We start from the raw sequence: 17,488 nt of genomic DNA, 5'->3' as shown, positions 1-17,488 counted from the left end.
TTACTCAAAAGATTTGACTTAATGAGGTATCCCTGACTGAGGAGCAATAAACACACACACAGTTGTTCAGGAAAGCCTTTTCTGCTTTAATACAAAGAAAAGAAGCCTTAAACTTCAGAAAATACAAGATTGGTCTGGATTTTTTTTCTCCTCAAATTGTCCTTTTTTCTATTTCCTATGAAATGCTGCTTTTCATTGCTGTTGAAACAGCTTGTATTGAAATACATCCCTTGTTTTGCCTTGGTCTCTGGGTTATTTTTTTTTGCTGAGAATCAGCAAGGCCTTTCCCTAAAAGATTTTGAATTTTGTATCATTTTGATTTAAGTGCCCGCTGTGCCACGTGACACCCTGTCCAGCAGATCCAGAAAAGTCCTGTTATGTCCACATATTGCATCCATGCTCACCTCCTAAAAACGAGGTACAAGGCAGGGCAACATTTTCTTTCAAAATAGATGTCATATATATATATACATACATATATATATATATATATAGCAATCATATATACACATTCATACATACATATACTAATTTATGTGATGCAAAGAAACAAATTTACACATTTCTTACAAAATTGTAACAAAGACTGGAAAGTGTTTTGTTTGCTCAGGAGCAACACTGTATAGCTGTTAAGCCTCTGTGAAGATTCGTCCACATTTGTGGAAACTAAAAGCAGTCTCCCAGTTTTATGTCCATGTTCAACTGGCACAGAGCTCACAGAGAGAGAGGGAGAAACAAAAAGTGTGACAGAAAACAGTTTGGTGGTGCAAATAGAGGTCGGAGTCAATGTAAATGGAAGGAAGAAAAAGAGGGTTGAGATGGAAAGGGATGCTTGTGGAAAAGTTGCATGAACCCCCTGACCCATAACAAAAAAATGGAAAAGTAAAAATATTATCAGGGAGTGTTCACATAAAAAAGCACAAACAAATTTTGTGTTCTTTTATTACTAAATATAGTGCAACAATAAACATTGCATTTCTTTCACCCTTTCACTTGCGTCCGAGGATGTCAACTTTGCAACTTTTTTTCTGTTCTTAACACTTGTTGTGAATACGAAGCGTTACCCTTGTTCTGTCACTGTCCTGTGCCACAAGGTCAGTCCTCCTGTCTGAAAACAGGCTTCAGATTCAGAGACGTAAACATAACACAGACCCTGCTCAAAAAACAAGACCAAAAAAAAACAGGAGGAACATAAAGAATAAAAACAGAACAAGTGTTGGTGTTTTTGGGCAGCATGTCATTTTGGAAAGGCAGGGCAGTTTTGATGGTGGCGACGACCCCCACAGTCAAATAGCCAAATCCTCGAGGAATAAAAACCAAGCTGTGTGAACCACAGCACCCCTCCTGAACAACAGTGTTATGTGCAGAAACAGCTGCGGCCTTTGGACTGGTCGGGCCTTAGAAGGCCTGCTGGGCTGGATTGTAGTTGAATGTTGTTGGCACATGAGGCCTCTCTTCCAGCTTTTCATACTCCAGATGAAATTCCTTAGAGATGCAAAAACATTATTAATGTGATAGGAAAAGCTCTAAACCACAAAAACAACAAAAGAAATGCTAAAGATTATCGCAGAAGACATTTCACAGCAGAGGGACACATTCCTACCTTGGCTACTTTCCTCCAGTTAAGACAATCAAAAAAGTAGTAGGTTCCCCTCTCATAGGTGTTGGTCTTCAGTGTAGGCTCCATTCCAGGCGCTCTTGTTATCCAAACACGCTCTTCTTTGTGGTACCTCCAGTCCCGGTTAAAGCTGGAGAGGGAAGTTTTGAAAGAGGAATCAGACAAAGCAACCACTCTAAAGAGGGACAAGCTACTTAAAGGCTGCCGTACGCTTCAGTGAATTTGTGGAAGTTTAAAAGCTCTGGCAACAATGTTCAGAAGAAACATTAAACATACAACCATTTACAGTGTAAACCTTAAAGTAGAGATGGATAAAGTTTCTGAAGAACTCACAGTTCTACTGCTGCCAGAAGCTGTAGCAAGTCTCCACCATTCATGTAGTACAGGTAGAACAAGAGGTCTTCACCATATCGAGCCAGTTTAATCGCAGCCAACTAACAGGCAAAAGAATAATTAGTTTTGTACCCAAATGTACAACCTGAGGGCTGCAACCGCTCATTATGGCACTGTTCTGAAGTACATAATTACCTTGTCCCTTATGTGGATATTGGTTAAGTATTCAGAGGGAACATGGAAGTCTGAAAGTGTAAACACAAGCAAGTTAGCAGCTCTCAAAAGTGGAAAATCAAAGTTATTAGAAGACACCTCGAAATTATCACTTAAATTAGGTGAATGCTAATTATTTCTCCCCTCCACACACTTCAGGTTAAATTCTTACCGATGTCTTGAGGTCGACATGGCGATGAGGCCCAAGGAGAGGCGAACTTGGGGTACAAGTTTCTGTCAGGAAAGGAAAAGCTCAGTTAGTTCTTCTTCTTTGATGAAGATCAAAATAGAACAATTGCTTGACCCATTTTAGATCAATAGAAAAGTAACAGTACAAACTAAAAAAATGAAAAATGTTGGACTACAAGTTGTTTCTCAATGTTATGGGTAACATGTCTTCTTGTTACAGATTAGCATCCTTAGCATTTGAACGTGATTTGTAAGTAAGTGTACTTCTACTGGTAATTATAGTTTGTGGGCAATACCTTTTTGTAAAAAAAATTATAATAATATCTTAAGATAAATTGGATATTGGAAAATTACCCTTAGTCTGACTGTTTGGCTTTCAGGTCTCGAATGATTATAAAAAAAATAATAATAATATTAATAATAAAAATGACACCAGTAAAAAGGATGGTTGAGTGGTTTATATTCATTCAGGGTAACCATGGCAGCTAGCTGTGCCTGCAGCATGTATTATAGGTCATGTTAAATTAAAAGGGGCTAATGATTTTCATTACCAAATTGATCTATTAATCCTATTTGTATTTGTCAGACTGGATGTTTAACCGGGCCCTAAAAAAAGGAATTGTATTCAGGGTAGAGCAGCGGCCTTACTCTGGTGAGTTTAAGTTGAGTCCCAGTGTCGTAAGGTCACTTCCCAGCGCCAGATGGACCATCCCCGGATCAGTCTCCGCTGCCCGGATAAACGTCAGCAAGCCTATCATGCCGAATTGGTCCGTCACCATCCCTGAGGGAATGTTCGTCACCCGACCTGAAGCAGCAGGATAATTCACTTCAACTGACCGCTGACACTGCTGATCTACAGTTCATACAGTACTTACTGTCAATACATTACCTCAATATTTCTAAACCACACTGTGCACGCATTGGAGAGCAAACCAAGTCAATTCCTTTTTCTCTCTTTAAAAAAAAGTGATGGCCACAGACAGACTAATGGAAAGATGATGATGGTCTGTATCATACTGAACATATTCTTTTGGTTTCCTCACTGTAGCCCATCCAATAATTATCTAACCCCAAATGCAGGGTAGAGAGCCCAACTGCCTCACCCAAGTTGTGCGATAAAGAAGGGATGTCTCAGTGGAATTGGAGCGATACGATTGGCTGAGAAGTCTCACCATCGGGCAACACCTGGATCCCTTTCTTCTGGTTGTTGTTCTGTGCTGAGGTCGTCTTGTCTCCGGGGAACTTGGGCCCATCTGCATTGGATGTGCTCTTGCTTGTGGAGTTCAAGTTCTAGAAGTGAAGAAGAGCAGTTTGAGACACGAAGGGAAAGAACGTCTAAATTCATAATTAATCATCGTTTTTGATGGCTGTCTGACACATATACCAGAATTTTTTTAAATAAATAAATAAAAATGTCTGCCACCAGAGAGGCCTCACACTTACAGTTTTGCTGTCATCGTTGTTCAACGAGGGGTCCTTGTAGTTTGGGCCAGGCAGTGCAGGGAAGTCCTCGTTATGGATGGAGAAATCTTGTGTCTGTTCTGTTGATGGCTTCGTCACCATGCCAACTTGATAATGATGAACACAGTGAAGTAGAGATTATAGTTCCCAAAAGCGCAAGAAGCAATAAATCATAAAAAAAATAGCTATTCGTGTTTCTCTGAGCTGAAGATGTGAAACTGATATGTATTTCCTCGCCTGGGGGAACCTATTGCATACAGCTTAATGTGTGTGGAAAAAAAAAAGATCTCTCCTCCGACCTAATGGCGTACCATAAGGAGCCCGTCCAGCCAATGGGTTGAGCATCGGTGTTGGGTTTCCAGTCCCTTCTCTCCGACTCCTGTCTGCTAATGCAGGAAAGTCTGACAAATCCAGTCCCGTTACATTTTCACTCCCATCTGCAGCAATAGGAAGGTTAGGAACTTTTAATATGTAATGTCACCTTTAACGGAATTTATGTGTGTAAAAATGTGCCTATTCTTAACCTGGTAGTGTAGCTTTATTACACTGTAATTTAATGGAGAAAAAATAGCCCTCCCCCTAAATAATGACCTACGACGGAACACAACAGCTCATTTGTATAGCAGTTACTCACCGTCCGTTTCAGCATTCAAACATACATTGGTACAATAATGTCTAATTTACAGTTTTGACAGAACATTTGTTTTAGTTTTAAAGAAAAATAACAAAAAATTTTAAAAGAGCCAGATCAGTATAAATCTATTTTCATGGTTACTGCCACACACTTAAAAGTAGTTATGAGATTCAGGAAGACATTTTTCACTGTATTTTACATCAGTGTCTTTTTGGTTTATGCATTGATATTTGAATGTAGATTTGTTCGTCTTTGTATGCGTCTTTTTATGTGTTCTTATGTGATTATTTGGTTTATGTGTTGTACCAGCTGCTGGATAAAAATTTCCTAAGGGGGTAAATAAAGCATCTATCTATGTATCTATCTATCTATCTATCTATCTATCTATCTATCTATCTATCTATCTATACTTAATAGTAATATAGACTAAATCATTAAGAACAATAATGACAGAACTTTTGATAAAAAAGTAATGAAGCGTTGGGGTACCCACCTGGATCATACACACCTGTGCCATTAAAGATGTTGCTCGATAATGAGTTGTTCATCCCAAAAGCCTGATTGCGGTTCATACCAAATCCTGACATGCTGCAGACATGCAAAAGAAAACCAAAAGAAAGGATAAGGTTGTTTTCCAAACAATTCAAGCTTGCCTTAAAATAAAGAACATCTATAATCAGGATCTGTAGAGGACACAAAGACCGCAGAGCTCTACAGGGATGTATCCTACGAATAAACAGGTGAGAGTTGAGCAGGACGTGTCTACCTGTTTATGGTGAAGGGCTGGCGTGCTGGTTGCTGTTTGGGCATACAGATGATACTGGGCGAGCTACGGTTCGGGCTGCCAAGCCCCGAGCTGCCCATACTATTAGTCCTGCCGCTCATTCCAATGCTCTGTCCGACCTGAGAGTGGTTCAGCATGTTCCTCGTGTTCATCGGCAATGTCCCCCTGTTAACACATCATCAGGTCTGATATAATGTATGTAAATATAAACTAATGTCATATCAATGGACATTTCTAATTCCAGGTGCTGTATACAACTGTAAGACAAATGTGTGCATGCATCCAAAGTGAGTCTGCATACAAGCCAACACCTTCACACACACCTGCTTGGCGATGGAGGGGTATGGAGGGACATGGTGGGGACCCCCGTTGTGGGGGGGATATGACTTGGTAGTTGCGTGCCTTGCGTTAAATTTCTGTTTAACTGAGGCGTATTGTTCCCCATGCCCCGTATCGAGAAGCCAAGTGCACCTGCAGAAAGACAGAAAAGAAACAGGGGGAAAAACAAATGTCAGACAATTCAGAGAAGATTCTTCTATAAAATGCACTTGTTGTGCTTCATATGAGAAAACTGCTGTGTGAGTGACTGTAGAGAAAGGAAACTGAATAAATCTTACTTTGTGGACCGTACAAACTTGCACCAAGCTGCGACAGCTGACCCGACGACGACGGCGAGGGAGAGGACAGCATCTGGAGGGAAACATTTCAGGACAGAGTAAGGACGTGTGAAAAAGGCTCCTCCGGTGTTGCGAGAAGTGTGCAGACACGACAGTCAAACTTACGTCTTTGTCCGACCGATGTGGGAACATCGACGACTGGTTGTAGTACATGTTTTCATCGGTGAAGTCGTTGTCGACTACCTCGACGAACTCTACAAATTTCTTTCTAGCACCAAACATGCCTTTCGTCACCTGAGGGGAGAGCAGAGCTGCTGTTAAAGACATGTGCGTGGAAGGTTTTCTGACAGGAGGTAAAAAGTGTAACAACTTAAAGTAAAGACAAGTCAATTTTACAGTGATCCCTCTTAGAAACCTAGAGTTGCAAATATCTGGTAAACCACACAAAGGTTCCCCATAATTAGTTTCAATGATGTACAACCTTTAAGGTACAACTATCTTTATAATATGTAACAGCACTGCAGTTTTTCTTTTATTCTGCAACTGGTTGTTCCACTACATAGCCTTGATATGTTCCCAACTTTTTTTTGAACACACGCCAGTGTTTTTTTATGACTGCACTTTAAACCACAAGAATATGTTTGATGCATACTTTATTTTCATTTCTTTGTTATGCACTGGGACATATTTGGCATCTTGGGGTTGTAAAAAAAAAAGGGTCGAACGAGTGTGTGTCTGCTTTGTAATGGTGTACACGAGTATGGGATGAAGATGTTGAACTTCCACGACAAAACTACTTATCTCATCCATAACATGCATGAAACAAATAAGCTAACAGCAGCACACAGTTACTTCTCCCCCTCTGTTAAACTTGTATGGGAATAATTAAATGCTGAAGAATAGCCTAATTTGACAATACTGAGAAATCTGTAATAGCAGCAATGCTAACCTGCTAGTTGGCCAACACTGGTGTGGCTAACGTTAGCAGGCTAGCTGGAATCAATCTGCTTGGAATCAATCTGTTAGCTTAGCTAGCTCGGCGTCAGTTTGCCAGCGGGCTACCCTGACAAGAAGAGAAGTGCCACAACATACCGATACCTCTAAACTCCAAAGCAGCCTGACTTATCTACCGAGCCACGGTGACTTTAGAACAGTCATTTGGGCCCTCTGTGCCACTGTCAGCTGTCCGTGTCTCGGCTCAGTGTTTGCAGCACAGCAGCGACTATTTGCTTTGCGGACGCTAAATGATAAACACTAAACGGGGTAAAAACGGTGAGACACGTAGTTCATCCAGAAGGGTAACATGTGTACCGAACCGGATTTATTATGACTTGAAATGAGTCAATTATCCTCACCGCATCAATTTCCCTTCTCTTCGTTAGATCCAAGATGGCTGTGTGTACTCTGAATCGAAAGAGGGATAGCCTTTACCCTCTGACCTTACAACCTGCTGACCACTTCCGTACACACAACTGATTGAACATACCTGAAAGTGTACTGCATCAGGCATCACCACAAGGTGCTGAATCATAGCCAAGAGCTGAGCAAAATGTAAAGTATAAAAAAACAATAGAATAATTGTGTACATTTTGATGTGAATATGAATGATGGTACCATTGTGGAGCCTCTGCCTCCCTCCTGTGATCATTTTATGTCTTGCATTGTGAAAAATATGCTACTGTGCTGTCACTCACTACAGAGGATGCATCTTCATATCATCATGTCAGAGTACTCAATGGATATGCTACCTGTTTGTAGACAAAGTGATGTCAGAAGATGAAGCAGAAATAATTGCACAGGGAACTCAGGGTTAGATTTCCAGCCAGGCCAAGCAACTACCCCTGGGGGCAAATCATTTTAGCTTTAATTGTCCATACACGTTGCGCATTCCAACATTTATTTGTGCTTGATACAACTTTTAGACAGCCAATCTGGGGCCAGATAGTAGGCATGGGAAAATGGGGGTTCACAGAAGCAGGCAAAAAAAATCGCAATGTCAAACTATATGCTGAGGAAGACCATAGTAGGCCTATGTGGTTGACAGCTTTGGGGGGAAAAAAAGTTGGACCTGTTTGGATTTTATTTAGAAGAAGAATAAATCATTTTGAAGTATATGCCATAAACTGTGACTATTATGGAAGCGACGTGGTTCTTTCTGTGTGCTCGGCCTGGGTTGCAGTAGTTCCTGTTTGAGGCCCCATACAGCCACTGGGTGGATAAGGAGAGGAACAAGTGCTAAAAACAATCTGTCAGTGAGTGAAAACAGAATTGTCTGATAAGGGAAATGAAATTCCTTCTCCTGTTTATCTAGTTGGAAAACAGCTCTAATAAAGGTATGCAAGGCATGGCCAAATCACACCTCGGGCAGGTGACATGCTACTTTGGAGCTCCATGCGAACACAATTTAAAACTCTTCAGATTAACCCCAGTAGAGGCCCACTTGTCTGGCCCGGTGGCAAAGACCCAGAACTGAATGTAAATGACCTTTGCTGCTCTTTTGTCACAAAGCACTTCTCATGCTTATCCATAGCACCCTGCTCCTTCCTTCCGGTCTCTCTCTCTCTCTCTCCCACCTCTGTCATCTCAGAGAAGAAGGGGGGAAAGTCATTAAGCGCAAATGGGGAGGAGAGAGCAGCTAGTGGTTGCTATCGCCATGAAAGTCAGGGCAAAGCTCAGAGCCACTGAAAGAGAGTGAGAGGAGCGCACTGGGGAATATCTGCCCAGAGAATACAATACATATTCAGCTCATTAACTTGGATCAGCAAATGGCTCACTGTAGGAGATGCTGAGAGACATCAACAGGAAAATATTGGTAAGTAGGTGTGTTTTTCAATTCTCATTATGTTCATCTTTACGCCTGCAGTGTTTTTTTTCCTGATTTCTCGTTGACTGGTGATGCGTGTTTTCATTTGGAATAACATGGCTTTCATCTTATGAGAGGGTGTTATTCAACATTATAATCAAGTAATCCCTATTACATGCCACTTCATATGCTGATGCAGAATTATCAAAATGCAGTTCCATTGTCACAAACTTGTTTTGTTTTTCCGCATATTCTCCAGATCAATATCTCCAGAGGGGCGGTGGAGGAGCATTAATGGGATGCCATTAAGTTGACTGGAATATGCCAACAGCCTACCACAGTGCAACCCTTGTGTCACTAAACTGGTGGTGTGGAGGAGCAGTGGTGTATCAGAGACAGTGAGCGAGATGGGTAACGCCATGCTGCGAGGCGTCGTGGCCTTCATTCCCTCGGAGCGCTGTCAAAGCTTCTTAGTGGGGGACCTGAAGGAGATGCCACTTGATCGGACCCTGGACCTGAGCAAGCGGCAGTTGCGCCGGCTGCCTGCCGCTGCCTGCGTCTTCGATGAGCTGGTGAAGCTCTACCTGAGTGGCAACAACCTCAGCAGCTTACCACCTGAGCTGCAGGGCCTGAAGAAGCTGCAGCTCCTGGCCCTCGACTTCAACTGCTTCGAAGAGCTCCCTGCATCTGTTTGCAGGTTGCCCCAGCTCTGCATCCTTTACCTGGGTAACAACAGGCTTTACAGCCTCCCCGGGGAACTGAGTGAGCTCAAGGAACTTAACACTCTGTGGCTGGAGACTAATTGCTTCACAGTTTTCCCCCAGGTGATTTGTGAGCTCCCTAATCTCAAGACCCTGCACCTCGGTTATAACCGGATAGAGAGTTTACCCAATGAGCTTGGACAGCTGGAAGAGCTGAGGAGTATCTGGCTCGCCGGGAACCAGCTGGCTGCGTTCCCACCGGTGCTGCTTCAAATGCACTTTCTGGCCATCATTGATGTGGATCGGAACAAAATCCGCCGCTTCCCAGGCCTGTCTCACATGCTAGGGTTGAAACTCATAATCTATGACCACAACCCCTGTGTTAATGTCCCGGTAGTGGGCGAGGGGGTCCGAAGAGTGGGGCGCTGGGCGGACTGCTCTGATGACGAGGAAGATGAAGGGTCAAAAGCAGCGAGTGACACTATGGCAGAGTACAGGGAAGAACACCTCGAGGATGAGCACACTATTTAGGGTCAAAGGAACAAAGTGACCTTCAGCTGCGGAAAGGGCTGGCAGTACAGGAAGACATTCAAGTGGAACACTTGAAAGGGGGCTGGTGTGCCATACACCAGGCTGATTGCTGGTCCATATATGGTAAAGCCAATCATATGAGCTTTAATAGGACACACAGAGTATTCCATAAACATAGCGCTGTATGAAAAGGGAATTTAAAACCTGCAATAAAAGATAGAGCTAGTAACCTAAACTGATTTAATTGTTAGTGCCTTTTTTTATTCACAGAACTTGTTTCATTCCCCTCAAATGATGAGTCATAACAAAAGTGACAACAGTGAGTATAATATTTTTTATTTTTTTTCACCAAAATTAGATCAAAAAGTTTTTCAAAACATTTTATTTATGGTACACTTTGGTTACACGTAGAATATACATAACAGTACTGGTAAGCACATTTTTACTTCTTGATATATATTAGTGGTGTGTTTGCAGGACAGTAATACAGAATGGCATCCATGCTTTTTCTTTGAAATTGACTGTGCGGATAGTTGTTGCTGATGTAATACTGTGGCTATGTTACGCAAAGGTTATGTGTAGTGAAAAGGAAAAGGATTCATTACACACATGTTCTTGTTCCTACTGATTCCGAGATAATATCTGTACCTGCTGAGGCTAAATACAGTGCACTTTTTAATACCAGTGATGGATGGTGTAAGTCAATTAGTGCACTTCTTATCCAGACCAATACATAATTCATCTGATAGATCGGAGCTGCGGCTTTGAATAAAGACTTCTAATGGGCCTGGATATCATCGCCATAAGCTTCTGATGTGAAGCAAATATTAAGTGCAGCTTTACCGACTCATCTCTGTATCGGGGAAATGTTTTGCAAACAAGAGTTAATGTCATTCTACACTGTATCATTCTGAAAACATAACGTGATTATTTCAAACAATATGGACACACTGAAGTAGGCTACCACATTTAAAGCTTTAGTTCAGTTAACTTTACAAAACAACTACTGTACTGTGTTTAGGAAATGCTAGTTGTTCAATGAACAGATAAAGAAATCTTTCTATTTGGTCTTTCAAATACTGTACAGTGTATGTCAAAGTTAAAAGGTCTAAATTATGTTACAGTGACCCCTAGCAACATGCTTTCAACATAGACATCCACAACTCAGGATCAGCTCAGTGCACAGTAAATATGAAAGTGTTGCTGTCAAGCCCTTTAACTGCACATGGACTGATGGACTGTTTGCAAACTCTGTATCTCTGCTTTTTATTGTTGTTCTTTTTTTTTTAAATAAATATGTGTTTTCTTATTATCTGTTTTCAATTCAAACTTCACTCTATGTGTTACAATAAGCTGTTTTCTTCAGAAGCCGACGTAAATGCAGAAACTGCATTGTAAAAAGTATTGAACATCAACTTTAAACTCATGAGTCTAAAAGATTTATCAAGATTCGTCCAAAAAAAGAAATATGTCTTTCATCCGATTATTTTTTGAGAATTCTACAATAATATAAAGATTTCACTAAAAGTAATTAGGCTACCTATAAACTGGATGACCGTTTGTTTGTTATTTGTTGTAATGAAAACACAAAAAAATACACTTTTTTACAACATTAAACATCAGAATGCAAACTGCACTGTAACAGATACTGAATACAAAGATCTGATTGAATGAACACCAACTTTGTGAAAGCGTTGAAGCTTTAACTAAATTTGCCACAGTGGTAAAAACAAAACAGAAAAAAAACACTTGTCACACTGAGAGACAGAACGTCTCTTACATCATGACACAGAATGCAAGAAATTCCTTCTATCCCCTAGGCTGGACGGTCTGGACCCATGTACATTTATTTTCCAAGAGATAATGCAAACCAAGGCATTCAGGCATGTTATCCCAATCGAATTGCTCTGAGAAAAAGGGGCCACAAGACTTATGCATGCGCTTCCTGTAAAAATATTTGAAACATTTTCGAGAACTTCCAAGTCCAAGTGTAAAATGTTGCTTCCAGTGATATTTTACACTAAAACGTCTACAATTTAAACTGGATGACTGGTTATTTTTGAATAAAATGTTTATATTTTGTGACCGTTAAATGTTATTTATGTAGTACCTGAGACAGACTAAAAAAATAAGTTTTTTTCAACATGGGAAATAGTCATAGCACAAATTGTCAGAAGTCATTTCAGTTTTTGACCAACTTTTTTATGTAAAAAGTTCTCGGATTTGGGTATCCAATCTCATGGTATGGCAGTCATTGTAGCACTTCATGTAAATTAATTGAGAAACCTTTAACCCATTGATGACTATGGCAATCTAGGATGCATGTCCTTAATGCCTGAGGGTTTTCTGAAAAAATAGTACGAATTGTCAAGTCTACCAAAACCTTAATATCTAAGCCTGTGTAGCACATAGAAACATGAAATAAAATACATTTAAAAGTTAAGGTTCACAGGTTTTATTTAAACATGCTCCCTCAGCGCTTACAAACCAACAAATATTTCTAAAAATCGTCAAAATTAGATGAATTAGAAAATTATTAAATATTGTTAATAAATAGATGCAATGTGTTGTGTGATTTTCGTCAGTAGTCTATAGTAGACCTTGATTCTGCGCACCAAACGCCACTAACTGTTCTGTCGCCGACATAGCTGGCGTATTTTTTTTATTATTTTGTTTTATTTTTTTATTTTTTATTTTTTTGATTGACATGATTTTCGGCAAACCACACACCTTTTGGGTGGTCACGTGGTCTTAAAAAAATCAACAAAACCCACCTCATGTGTATTTGAACCAATGACAGTGCATTCTATGCTGGGAATGCCATGAAAATTAGATAAAGTAATAATGCTGCGCGACGCAGCATCAGGCAGGAAAGCCAATGTGGCATCGCGCAGCAGCCGTCATCAATGGGTTAAAGCAACACAATTGTCCAATCGAGGGAAATATGTGCCATAAATAACCCAACCCCACCAACCCAAGCCCCATCAACTCTACATGTTCTTTTAGTTTTTTTATTGTTGTGTTATGTAAAGCGCTCTGACTGAGAGAAAAGTGCTATATAAATAACATGTGTTATTAATTTACTATTATAAATAACACCTACTCAAAAGTGCGGATGCATTTACAAGGATATTCTGCATGACAGAGTCCAAGATATGAGATTTGGAGTGTGTAGTATTTAACTGTTTCTTTTGTACAACTTGAACAAACGCTCACATAACCTTGCCCCTAAACACCCATGAATCAAATCAAATCAAATCAGTTTTATTTGTATAGCCCAAAATCACACATTTGTCTCAGTGGGCTTTACATTTCATACAATATGATATATGATACAATATGATACAATATGACACCCTGCCCTTACACCCTTAGCTCGGCTGAGAAAAAACTCCCAGTAAAAACCCTTTACCGGGAATAAAAAAAATTTAAGAAATCTCAGGGAGAGTCGACAGAGTAAGGGATCCCTCTCCCAGGACGGACATACTGCAATAGATGTCATAAGTAGAGAAAATCACGAAGGAATTTGATCATTGACCAGGTGATTACATGGTAATACTAAGTAAAGTGCGAATAGTGTGGATGCAGGAAGACTTCAGATGCTGCCAGGTTAAATACATGGAGGATGAACCATATTCCAAAAGATTCCTACATCACCTTCACTTTTTTATTTCAAACAACCAGCACCAATTTTAAACATGTAACGTAACTTATACTTCTCATACTTCATGTTCCTTAAATTTGAATACAAACATGCTTAAACAGACTTTTAATTCGCAAAATCTTATCACAATTTGCAGAAGGCAAACTGCACTGTAACAGATACTTACTACAAAGAGCTGATTGAATGAACAACAACTTTGTAAGTGTTGCAGCCTCAACTAAATGTGCCACCGCAGTAAAACTCATCTATTCCTATGAGTCAGAACGTCTCTATTTGCACCATGAAATGCCAAAAATGTATTTTGTTCCCCAGGCAGGACCCATGTGCATTTCTTTTCTAGGATTTAAATCCAAAGACACATTCAGGCACATTTTCCAAATCAAATTGCTCTGAGAAAAATGGGCCACAAGACCTGTGCATGGACTTCCTCTAAAAGGGTTTGAAACCGTTTCGAGAATGTCCATGCCTAATATATACAATTCTGCCTCCAGTGCTATAATAATGTAAAACTTACAGTGTGACTAATTCACTTTAGACTGCATGATTGTTTTTTTGGGGGAAAATATTTGATTCTACACATAACTTATATTGTTGAAGATATAATGTATATATTTTTCGACTGTTTCAAATGTTATTAATGTAGTATTTGAGTCACACCCAAAAGAAAAATCTATTGTTCTCAACATGGAAAATATAAATTGCAGATATGGAGAGAAGTACAGTATATTTTTTTCATAAAAAGTTCTCAGATTCGGGTCTACAAATCTCATACGTTAAGGCAAAAAGGACACAAACCCTGTCATTGTAGTACTTAATGTGAATTTATTGAAAAACCTTTATAGTGACAAAGTTATGAGCATTTTCAGTAGATTTTTTCTGTAGACAATAACACCTACTCATATAATTGCAGAGACATTTAGAAGGAGACTGTGCATGACAGAGTCCAAGATTAGAGATTTTGAGTGTGAAGTATTTAATGGTATCTTTGGTACAAATTCTCACATCAACACAACTTGAACAGATGTTCACATAACATTCTTTAAGACCCTAAGCAGGTGTAGGTGTAGGTTAATATTCCTGCATCACCTTCACTTTATTAGATCACACAACCCCCACACATTTTAAAAATGTAACATCACTTATCCTTCTCATACTTCACTTTCCATAATGTTAAATACAAACAGACTTTTTAGTAACACCCTTAAATGACCTAAATTCTTAAATACCTTAGTGCTTTGTTGTAATGAAAACAAAATAAATACTCTTTTCACAAAATGAAACTGTAGAATGCAAACTGCACTGTAACAGATACCGTAAACAAAGATCTGATTGAATGAACACCAACTTTGTAAGTGCGTTGAAGCCTTAACTAAACGTGCCACCGCAGTAAAAACCACCCGTTACATTGAGACAGAACATCTCTCTTTGCACCATGAAATAGAATGATAAATGCGAGAAAATCCTTCTGTCCCCCAGGCTGGACCCATGCACGTTATGGGATGTAATGAAAAACAAAGACACTATTTCAGGCCCATTTTTCCAAATCAAATTGCTCTGAGAAAAAGGGAGTCACAAGACTTATGTGTGTGCTTTTTGACCAAGCTTTGAGAATTTCCTAGGCCAATATAAAAGTTTGCTTCAAGGGCGGGGCAGCTACATTCAAATACATAATCAGATTTACTCTTACTAATTAAGGAGAGTCCCGTCTACTTTTCATTTTACGTGAGGATTGCCAGAAAACGTACCCGGGCTATTGTCATCTGGCCATGATGTGGGGAAAACATTGGCGGGATTAAACGGCTTTAAGAGGGTGTGTTAAAATGTTAGGTAACACAGGCTGATGGTAAAAGCAAATTCCTGTCGGACAAGCCAGAGCTGGAATGTAGTATCTCCTGCTATAGAGATCATAACTAAGGTGGCACAAACAGCAGAAAGACATAAGCAATAAGCGGAGGTCAGAGTAAAAACGAGGTAAACTGTTCTTAACACAAGACAATAAACTGTACTTTGTGAGCTAAACAACACAACAAAAACAGAAGTTTTATATTCTCATGCATCAGTGTTTAAGACATATACAAGCAAGGGGTTTGCTTGAGTCAATTGGTCTACAGAAAAGAGTGGGGGGAGATTGCATGGTGGCATACATATACTATCTGTACTTTAAACTGTGTTGGGCAGCCTGGTTCACTGTCTCATCGAGGATCCAGGTCTCTGGCGCAGTGTTGTCTCAGACTGGTCAGTCAGCTGGCATCCATCCCCTGACACATCCGAGCCGTCTTCCCCCTCTGGCCCCTCAGAGTCAGACTCAAACTCTTCACCCTCCTTGGTATCTGGAGCATCAGTACCCGGGGCATCTGGGACTACTGAGGGATTCCTTGATGACGGCCCTGCAACCATGACAATTCCCTCAGAGTCACACACCTCATTGCTGTCCAGCTCATCCGTCACAGGGACTACTGAGGGCTTCCATGATGAAGGCCCTGCCACAGTGTCATTTCCCTTGGACTCAGAGGTTTCATCCAGAGGTCCGATCACTTTGGGAACATTGACTTCCTTCATCGAGTTTTCCCTCTCCATGCGCTTCCGAGCATCCTCTCTCCTCTGCTGGATGCGGGCGTTGTCCCCCATCATGACCCGGACTCTCACTTGGCTCGGAGGCCAGAGCCCGCCCCATAGGAACTGCAGGTAGCTGAACAGCACAATGACACTGAGGAAGGCAAAGTTGGTGGCCACGCCGATCACGGCAGACAACAGGGGGAAGTTGTACAGAACGTATCGTATACCGGTGAAGTAGGCATGGATACGGAGCTGAGAGGAGTAGATCTGCACCCGTCTGGACTGGATCTCGATGACCGCGCCGACAGTGGGTTGATAGGCGTTGGTCTTGTAGTCTGAGAAGAGCTCTAGATCTATGAGCTGCTTCTGCTCAGTCATGCCAGTCAGAAGGAAAGGGGAGAACAGGAAAGTAGACATAGTCTGCAGAAGGCTGGAGCGGTAATGCAGCATTGTAGATCGTCCCACTGACGAAACTATCTTCCCACCCTTGGTGTAAGCAGACATCTTCACCATGAACATACCCAGCTGTGCATTCACTGGAGACTCTGGCATCTCCAACTCCAGAGATACCCGGTAAGGCTGACCGTTAGCCATCACCTGGTCCTTCTCATTCTTCATGAAAGAGATGTTGGCCATGGGAAATGAACAAAGTGCGGACTCTGAGGCATCACAGTCGGAGGAGTAGTAGAAGTGCACAGGGGTGGAGAAACTCACGGTGGGCATGTAGGAATAATAGAAGCTTCCATACAGAAAGATGGACACCCACAGGAGCAGAAGCAGGACGGAGAACAGGATGGCAGCCTGGAATAGAGTCCGTCGGGCTTTGAGGAGAGTCACAGCCGCCACATCTTGCAGCCAGTGGAAAACGTAACCCACTGCACCCCCCATCCTGTCTGGTCCGGAATTAGCAGAGCTTCTTGTGGTCCTGGTTTGTTGCGTGTTCGTTTCTCCTCCGAGCCCTGTAGCCCGCTGCCTCCGCAGTGGCTCCTCTTTATGTTCATACATCAGTGGGCGGCTCCCCACCCAAAACTGTGTAATTGCTTATCTTCGCCCTCCCATTTCTAGACCGAATTACTACTTACTAACTACACCCCCAGCGACGTTTGAGCTTATAACGCTAGGTAATGCTAGTTTGGCCCACAAACTACTCGACAAAATCAAAATATCATCGGCCGCTAGAGACTGAAGTTGATGTTTCCCTACCATAGACTGTAGGTTTGTACAGTATATGATTTGTACAGAATAGCTCGGTTGGTGTCTAAGCTCGTTAGCAACGTAGCTATAAGCGTCCCGTCAAAGCTGCTGGTATACAAAACATGACTTATGAACCGGAAGTTGATAGCTTACTTTGTGGCAGCTCGAGGAAGCAGGGTAAGCAGAGCGG

General features: G+C 41.1%; 3 protein-coding genes across 10 annotated transcripts; 1 reads left to right on the top strand and 2 right to left on the bottom strand.

The window, feature by feature from the left end:
- Nucleotides 1-137: 137 nt before the first annotated feature.
- Nucleotides 138-7,238, bottom strand: cnot2 (CCR4-NOT transcription complex, subunit 2). Of its 8 annotated transcripts, none has more exons than XM_080027757.1 (15): nucleotides 7,205-7,238; nucleotides 6,015-6,143; nucleotides 5,850-5,922; nucleotides 5,556-5,703; nucleotides 5,215-5,397; nucleotides 4,942-5,036; nucleotides 4,114-4,251; nucleotides 3,797-3,921; nucleotides 3,526-3,643; nucleotides 3,002-3,158; nucleotides 2,337-2,398; nucleotides 2,147-2,196; nucleotides 1,952-2,052; nucleotides 1,604-1,748; nucleotides 138-1,485 (listed from the first exon to the last, which is right to left on the bottom strand). In XM_080027757.1, exons 2-15 carry the CDS (start codon nucleotides 6,129-6,131, stop codon nucleotides 1,399-1,401), a joined length of 1,599 nt encoding a protein of 532 aa, XP_079883883.1. In that variant the 5' UTR covers nucleotides 6,132-6,143; nucleotides 7,205-7,238; the 3' UTR covers nucleotides 138-1,398. The 8 variants fall into 8 exon arrangements, with proteins under 8 accessions (XP_079883883.1, XP_079883884.1, XP_079883887.1 ...); XM_080027758.1 differs by having other exon boundaries at nucleotides 4,126-4,251; XM_080027761.1 differs by having other exon boundaries at nucleotides 4,114-4,215.
- A 1,812-nt stretch (nucleotides 7,239-9,050) lies between these two features.
- On the top strand, nucleotides 9,051-9,884 carry lrrc10 (leucine rich repeat containing 10; the record flags this gene model as incomplete). Its single annotated transcript, XM_080027686.1, has 1 exon — nucleotides 9,051-9,884. Exon 1 carries the CDS (start codon nucleotides 9,060-9,062, stop codon nucleotides 9,882-9,884), a length of 825 nt encoding a protein of 274 aa, XP_079883812.1. The 5' UTR covers nucleotides 9,051-9,059.
- Nucleotides 9,885-14,363: 4,479 nt separating this feature from the next.
- Nucleotides 14,364-17,484, bottom strand: LOC307250639 (seipin-like). Its single transcript, XM_080027765.1, has one exon. It carries the CDS (start codon nucleotides 17,107-17,109, stop codon nucleotides 15,733-15,735), a length of 1,377 nt encoding a protein of 458 aa, XP_079883891.1. The 5' UTR covers nucleotides 17,110-17,484; the 3' UTR covers nucleotides 14,364-15,732.
- Nucleotides 17,485-17,488: the final 4 nt, after the last annotated feature.

The sequence above is a fragment of the Ammodytes marinus genome (genome assembly GCF_949987685.1).
Source record: "Ammodytes marinus genome assembly, chromosome: 5".
Taxonomy (NCBI): Eukaryota; Metazoa; Chordata; class Actinopteri; order Uranoscopiformes; family Ammodytidae; genus Ammodytes; species Ammodytes marinus.
Note: the sequence above shows the minus strand (reverse complement) of the source record. Positions and strands in the feature narration are given on the sequence as shown.